General features: G+C 37.5%; 1 protein-coding gene across 5 annotated transcripts in view; it reads right to left on the reverse strand.

Annotated features, from left to right (window-relative positions):
• Positions 1-7,740, reverse strand: part of LOC101886560 (sodium/potassium/calcium exchanger 3) — a 57,395-nt gene extending 49,655 nt beyond the window's left edge. For 2 of the 5 annotated variants that reach the window (XM_021478067.3, XM_021478065.3), the window contains exon 1: positions 1,937-2,250. In XM_021478067.3, the coding sequence (XP_021333742.1) occupies positions 1,937-2,033 (97 nt within the window). In that variant the 5' untranslated portion in view covers positions 2,034-2,250. Of the gene's footprint in view, positions 1-1,936; positions 2,251-7,482 lie in introns of those variants that run through there. The other 3 variants (XM_073907598.1, XM_073907599.1, XM_073907600.1) reach the window with 3 other exon arrangements.
• Positions 7,741-8,760: the final 1,020 nt, after the last annotated feature.

Genomic DNA, 8,760 nt, shown 5'->3' on the forward strand with positions numbered 1-8,760 from the left:
TCACAAAACATAAAAATGAAACAACTGATACCACACACCGAGATCAGTGTGAGCTGTGAAAGCTTGAGTAGTTTGTTTCTTGACTCTGAGCCAGTAAAGGTTTTTACCAGAGGCAGTTTTTTAATTGAGCCTTGTGTACTGTTAAAATTGGCTACCCTTTGGTTATGTTGGTGGCTGTTTTTGTCCCATTGACCTCCATTATAATCACATATTTCGATTGCAAAGCCTTGACAGAATATAATCATGCATTATTGATTAATGGTGGTTTTTAATCATGGGAAAAGGTCAAATTTGTAAGGTTTACTCCTCAGCTTTTAAGTACAGCTAAAGGAAAATATATTGTACATAATCCCTTTTTACAGAATAATTTATTAGTAATCCATTCATTTTCCTTCGGCTTAGTCCATTTATTCATCAGGGGTTGCCACAGTAAAATGAACCGCCAACTCATCCAGCATGTTTTACACATAGTAGCTGCAACACAGTACTGGGAAACACCCATACACACTCATCCACTACCGACAATTTAGTTAATCTATGTACCAATAGCGCATGTGTTTGGACTGTGAGGGAAACCGGAGCACCCAGAGGAAACCCATGCCAACACGGGGAGAACATGCAAACTCCACACAGAAATGCCAGCAAACCCAGCAGGAACTCGAACCAGTAACCTTCTTGCTGTGAATCCACAGTGCTAACCACTGAGCCTCCTTGTCACCTATCCATTTGTGTTTAATTACAATTAATTATGTGTCAAACAATATTACTACATGTATTCAATTCACATTTAAGTACATTTTCTTGTACACTTTTTTTCACAGGGGCAAACCAATTTCATAAGGAAATATGTGCAGGAGTTTTACCTGCAGGAAAATAATTATGATTAATTTGCCTAATATGTTTATTCTGTGCATTTCTTACCTAAATGATGTAACTGATATTGCAGTATTACAAGCAACGTGTCTGCCACTGATAACTGTGATTCAACTGGCAAGATTGTACCACCAAAACCAGTTGAGCACAAACTGTACTGAGCTCAGAGTACTGCATTTCAGCTGTTAGGGTCTGACACCGCTGTTTGTTTGTTTGAGCATCATGGAGACAATCAGCATTATTACTGATGTGAATTTGATTTAAATGCATAGAGTTTGCTCTGGGGTCGCCAGTAAGAAGAAAAACGCACCCATTTTTGATACCAACCTGACCGGGAATAAACATTATTTGATTTTAGTTTAAATGTTTGCATTAGTTTGTCCCTCCCCTTCTAATAAACCTGTTAATGCTATTAAATACATAAACATTTATATTATATAAGTAATACATAATATATAACATCATCTGACACAAATATTGTCTGCAACTCTATTAGTTTATGTATTATGCTATATATATATATATATATATATATATATATATATATATATATATATATATATATATAGCATGGGAACGACCTCTCAGTGGTGATGACGCAGGTGAGAAGGCATTGTACTGACAGAACAAGGCAAAATAATATATACACATATAATACAGCCTATACACAAATGCACTTATTTTGAATTCATGCACCCTATATAGATTTAAAATATACATATGCCCTATATATAAAAACATTTTCAATAAACATAAATATGTACATTTTAAATGGTATTAAATCGTAAATTGTTGCTTTATAAAAAAACACTTTGCATAATTAGGCTACTAATATCGTTTATACAATCTGACAAAAAAATGTTCTTACAACTCTCCAAAAGCATCAATAATCTTGTTCTCTGTTTGTTCTGTGCATAAATCAGTATATGCACCAACTGGCTCTCATATTAATGCGAAAAAATGTTAATGAGATTCTCGGAAATACAAGAAAAAAAAAATGCCCGTCAGGAATAAAAGATGCTGGTGTTGAAATAAAGCGTGTTCAGTGAGTGCTCCTCCACACCTGTGCTCTGCAGGATCTGCGCGCCCCACAGCCCGGCCAGCAGCACCGCTCCTCCGCAGCAGAAGCGCAGCAGCGGCCGCCGTCTGGAGCTCCGCATCCCGCTCGTCTGTGCGCGGATCTCCGTCAGATCATCCCCGCCGGCTCCTCCTGCTGCTGCTGTTTCCTGCCTCCTCAATAAACTTTCCTGTCACCTTGTTTATCTTCATCACAGTCAACAGTGCGCGGTTTCAAACTACTAGGAAGCATCGCTGAACTAAATTCACGCACAGCGTGGAACGCGCACAAATGCGCTGGGTTTGGGGAGGTCTGGTGCTCTCTCTCTCTCGTTCTCTCTCGCTCAGCTGCAGTTTGAAGGCGGCTCTTGCTCATAATTCTGAACCAATAGGAAAACACTACATGCTAAATACTCGTCGAGCATTATAAAGTGCAAAAATGAAGCGGTAGCTTTGTGATTTTATTTTATTTTTAATCAATCTAATTAATGTATTTCTATTAATCGTCTCTATATTATATCTATATATTCATCCAGAAGAAAAAAATATAGAAAATACAGTGAAAAAATTCTTTATTTGTTGAATATCACTTAAGAAACTTTTGAAAAAGAGTAAATATTGCACAGGAGGGTGCATGATTTTGCCCTCAACTGTGTGTTGTATACTGTATGAGCAATATCACATGAGTAGCAGCGCGATGTGGCTGTATATTGGCACTGGCAGGAGGCGTGCATTTGCTCGAGGCTGCAGGCCAAATGCCTTAGGCCGTACTCACACTAGGTACAGCTGCCTCGAACCGGGCCAAAGCACGCTTGTCCCCCCTCCCGTCTCCCCCGACGGCCCACACTCACACCACAAACGGGCTTCGGCACGCTTACGTCATCAATGCTGCGCTGTTCAGTGAGAAGCGCTCTCTCACTCAGCAGCACAGTGGAGATTTCTCTAGTTATATCGTTTCAGTCGGTTTGATATGCCGTCAAATATTTCGCCAAACAGTCCTTAGGGATGCGGGGACACGCAGTCAGATATTTCGCTGAACAGATCCGCCATTTTTGCCGCTCATAAACAATCATAAAGCCCTCGTGCTGCAGGAATGAGGAGGTCTGCTGAAGGCGCGCAGCTGTCCTGCAGTGAGGGGTTTGCGTCTTTAATAAACTACGGCAGTTTGCGTTCACTGAACTGTAAGAATTATTAATAAATCCATATGAAACAGCCCCTTAAAAGTCACGTCTCGCCTTCAGTTTCAGGCTTTGGCGCGTTTTGCACTCACACTACAAGCGTACCGCGCCAAAGCCCAAGTGAACCGCGCTCAGGCACACCTCTTCCAACCGGGCCAGGGCCGGCCAAGTGAACCGTGCCTGAGCCTGATTCAGCACACTCACACTTCTCAAACGATCCGGGAAACGAGCCTGGGCACAGTACGGATGGCATAGTGTGAGTAGGCCCGTAGTGTCCCACCAGTGATGATATACAGCCATATCACACAGTTACAAGTGTGATGTTGCGTTTATACAACAGTTCAACGGCATAATTGTGTGGATAAAAATAAATAAATCAAACACGGAGAGTCTAAAAACTCTTTTGTAAGAGGAACTACTTTCTTCCGCCATTCATTCACATCTGCAGCTGATGTCAAAACAGCAAGAACCATTGCTACTTCACCAACGTCACTTTAGCGCTAGTGTTTGAATGAATCTCTAGCGTAACGTATACAGCGATGACATTTTACGACTATTGACCTTATTCTAAAATGCGGAAGTGCGCCTGTTTTCGCGATTGTCTTAGAACTTCAGATTCAGTCGTCTATGGGAGAAATGACTAGGAATAATAAACGGTCAAACTACTTGCTCTACAAACAAATGTTTGCATGGCTATACAGACCAAGTAAAAATAATATAATAAGGAAATATCAATTTGCAACATCAAACAGCGAAACGAGCAGTTTTTAATGTCTAAAAATGAATGGAAGTGAATGAGACCGGAGATCTCGAGCCAAAACAATTCAAATGGCTGCGCCTGCTCATCGGCGAAGAATAAGGTGAATAAGGCTGAACGGCATGAAATGCCATCAGTTTACAGAGATATCACCCAGTATTTCTCTGTGGCAATTAGGAGATCAATACAGCACTACAATATACAAAAAAGAGAGATCGACTTAGAAAGTCGTTTACCTGTTTAATAATGATTTGATCAGCTGTTGTTAGAAATTACGCTGGTTTCTCTTAGGGCTTATTATGCTGTCTCTGTCGCCATCTTGTGGATGAACATCGTCAACTGTCTTTGCTCAAAGACAGGCTAATGGCCACCGACGTGCTGTCTCTCAGAAATGATAAAGATTTAAAATAGGCACTATAGTTGTAAAAAACGCACAGTTGCAATCTAAACAGCTACATTCTCGACTGAAAAAGCCTCAAAATTAAATTATGTTGTCCAACAGCTGCAGTATTTGTCAAACTATAGAGTGTCCTCCAGGGCCAGAGTGGGACTCATATTCAGCCCTGGAGTTTCAAGCCAGACTGGCCCACCTCAGTTCACGACTGACTATACTAAAATAAGGTCATTTCCAATTCAGTTTCTAGTGACACTATCACGTCTTTTTCAAGAAAACAGCTGCTTTAGAAAAACAAATGTTCAAAAGCCCTAACAGTATTATATGTCTTAACAATAAAAATGAAAAAAAAAAAAAAAGTCAATTGTCCAGGTGAGATTCGAACACGGGTCGGACGGCGTAGTAATGCAACGTGATTACCACTGCTCCACTATAGCGCTAACTCAGGGAGAGTAAAGAAAAAAGTATTGGACTGTGACCTGCAAGACATGGTATTACTTTCTATTGATGGCTTAATCTTCTTCTCCCCTTTTTAGATTTCTGATCAAGTTATGTCAGATTTATTAATGTAGTGAATCATCTGATTTTCATTGAGCAGGTGTATTATTCATTAATATTAATTATTCGAATTCGCTGTTTGGGGTCGAATGATGATAGTTAACGTTACATCATCATTAACGTTAGTTAACCTGCAGGCTGCATCTTGCTCACGGGGCTGCGAGAAAATGAATAAGAAGAGCGGCGCAAAAATAACGAATAAAAAGAGTGAAGCTATGGTCAAATAAATAAATAGATGAAAAAAGTGCGACTGCTGAGAGTGCAGGCAGCTAGGGACACCGGCCCTCACGGCCAAAAAACGGACTTCTCCCGGTGCTCCCGATTAGCCAATCCGGGCCTGGTGTCCTCTGCCGCTTGTTGCTGTATGTGGGTGGAGTAATACACAAGTGTGAAAAGGCAGTACAAGTGCTGTTACTGGCAAAATATTGCACTGCTGTCAACCAATCAGATTCAAGAACCAGACAGAAATGTTGTGTGTGTGTGTGTGTATGTGTATGTATATATATATATATATATATATATATATATATATATATATATATATATATATATATATATATATATATATATATATATATCAACAACTTATTATAAGGTTCTATCTAACATTTTTGTCAAAATGTTATTCTTATTAAATGCCAACTTATTTACATTATGGGATGTTTAAGTTGTTTACATTTTAAGACTTTTTAATTAAAAAACAAATGTTACACACAAAACATCAACTTTTTTGATAATGTTGGTTCATGTAATGCATGCTTCAGTGAATCAAATGTATCGTATTCATTTATTTAAATGACATATAATTTATTCATAAAACATAATTAAGTTTTCAGAGTTTTGAGGGGTATTTAGTGTATTCTAACCATCCTCTGATTAGTTATTACAAAGGTTTCTGTAGCTCAAACTATGCTTTTCATTTTAGGTTAGAAAGAAACACCTATTTTACAAAAAAAAGTGTCTTGTGAACACTTACCATGTCAAGTGTTCAGATTTAGACTGTTTTCCTGCATAGACTGATTGGCACGATTATGCATTCACAGTGGATATCCTTCAGGAGGGTTCAAGCATTATTTCGGTGGGGGGGATAGTCCCCCCTAGACCCCCTTGTAATTTGCACCATATATACATTACAGGCGTTGTGGACAAAATTGTTAGTATAGTCCATTAAAGAAAAAAAAAAAAAACCTCAGTGGTCACTGATTAAAAGTAATGATCATTAAAAAAATACTGAAAATAAACTAATGGAAATCATATAGCTTTCGAATTGTGGTTCAAGAGAAGCATTAAAAAAGCAATGAAATGAAACTGGCATGGACGAAATTGAAGGGTACCAACAATTTCTCTTATATTTTTGCCACCAGTTTATCCAAGAAGAAATAATTTTGCTCTTTTTTCATTTTTTTTCATTACAAATGTTTTATGGCATATTTCAGTTTTGCATTACTACACTATCCAAATTTCTAAGCTATTAGACATGATTAAGGAGCAGATATACAGAATAATTCCAGTTAAGTGGGCCAAACAGCATTAAGCTAATCTTATTGTATTTAATAAATATTTTAATTTAATTAAAACTGTAAACAAAAATTGCCATTGTTGTGTTTAGAACTTCCCTTGCACGTCTATAATGTAATCAACATTGAAGGAATTCAAATCACACATTTAATCTGAAGTTCACCACCAGATGGCGAAATCGCCTGTGTCTTGATTTTCAGGCGAATTAAACTCCTAAATCCAGCATGTGTGATATTGTAAAACTGTATCTTAATATTTGGTGAAACATTTATTTCACTATTTAACTTTGAAGTCAGTATTTACGGGCTGAATATGTCTCGAAACTTACTGTTTTTATATATATATATATATATATATATATATATATATATATATATATATATATATATATATATATATATATATATATATATATATTAATGTCAAAATGCCCACCCATGATTTATTTACCATTTAGCAAAGAGAAGGACCAGACAACAGACCCAACCAGCTTTAAAACTATTAAAACAACTGAGTCAAGTTTAAATAGCGGTGGTTCAAACATTCATTTCAGTTCTTTTGTTTTAGAAATGTAGGTTCCCACGAGGACAGAGAAACCACAAACACAACTTCTGTATTTGCAGATCACTGGTGCCTCAGACCTGATAAGCACAGACTGAAACATGATGTCAGAAGCTCTGGAAGACATCAAACAGCACACTGAGGCCAAATAAATGCCAAATACAGACCAAGCAGAGTATTGTCTGTCTGAATGTACTAGAAATAAAATTATGTGTTTAAGTGCACACCTAAGAGGTCAAACCGTTTTTAAAAAAGGACAAATTGTAGCCATGCTAAGTATGAACAAATAATGATAGCCTGTTGCTTGCAGATGTGAATGCAAGTCTTGGCAGCCATCTTTTGAAATGCCTTTTGAAATCTCTTTGAATGGGAAAAACATCAAATTCTCCAAAACTGGTTACCAATCTTACAATTTTATTTCGTATTTCAAATTATTCATATTTGGAATCACTTATGAAATGAAATCTATTAACAATGCCTCATAAAAAATAATGTGAATTCATGACACTAACCTAATTTTTGGTTGTTTCTGAAGAAACATTTTATTTTAGACGACATATTGTCAACTATCATAAGATATAACTTACCTCTGAATAAACGCGGGTCCGATGGTCATCATGACGGAAAGCTTTCCCAATACGACATCTTTGTTTACAAGTTTGTGCGCGTTCACGTTTTCGCGTTTGAATGGCAGAAGCAGCAACGTTTCAACTAAGAAATAACTTGTTTTTTCTTATTTTTTAATAAAAACGCGGTAATTCGAGGTAATTTCGAACTTATTCTTGATGGAAAGTTTTCTCGTAATACAACAGTGACATCTTTGTTTACAAGTTTGTATGGGCTCCTTCACGTTTTGCGCCGCTGCCTTTAATATATCACACGGAAATAAATACTACCTTGCATTCATTTAATACAGGATAAATCTTTTGTTTTCAAAGTATATATTTCAAGTTTTATGTAGAAGTTGTTCTCATATGTAACTGAGTCAAGTATTTTGCTGAGTTTTGGTCAAGACGACCCCAGGCGGTTTAAAGCTAGGGTAAAATAGCATGTTAGACCAGCTGGGTTGAATTTACAGCTAACGTTAGTGTTTATCAGACAATGATGAACTTCCGGTGAAAGCTTTATGTGTTTTTAATTTCATAATGTTTCTTTTACAGCATCGGTGTTGTAATGTAATTCAAATATAATCAGTTAAATACACTGGTTAAAGTGTAAAAAAGAGACGAAAGACTGTTTGAACACAGGCGTCGTGATTAATGACAGGCTAGCGCAGAAATTCCATTGAAAAAAATGCATTAAAATTAATTTCCATATTTCAAAGACATGGCACAGAAAAATATAATTTAATGCAGTGCTTCTTGTTTAGTTGGGGGCCCACAAATGGTTCTGCAGTGAGCACCTGGCACTCAGGGCCGGCGCGTCAATAGAGGCAACCTAGGCAGGCGCCTAGGGCGGCAAAATAGAGAGGGCGGCGTCCTCCACTCCCCTCCCCCTTCCTCACTTTTATCCGCAACAATTCGCAACATAATTTTTACCCCTTTGAACACAATATATTTTATTTTGAGAAACATTTATAATGTTTTGGAGCAGTAAACATGTCAGGCCGAATAATGAAAATCATTGACCTCTGCTGTCTTCATTAGTTTAGGGTACTTTCTATCCAAGACTAAAAAGGGCATGTGCACTGCACAGGTTGAGCCCTATGTGTGCACGTGTCTGGCTGGAGACACTGCTGTCCTAAAAAACAAAAACATAAAAAATGTAAATAAAAAATCATACACATACCTTAGGAACGATATTGCAGGAAATTTGGACTTTTCCAAACGGAAATACGGCGATACACCTTGAAAACGGTTATCTTC

Source organism: Danio rerio, chromosome 7 (assembly GCF_049306965.1).
Source record: "Danio rerio strain Tuebingen ecotype United States chromosome 7, GRCz12tu, whole genome shotgun sequence".
Classification (NCBI taxonomy): Eukaryota; Metazoa; Chordata; class Actinopteri; order Cypriniformes; family Danionidae; genus Danio; species Danio rerio.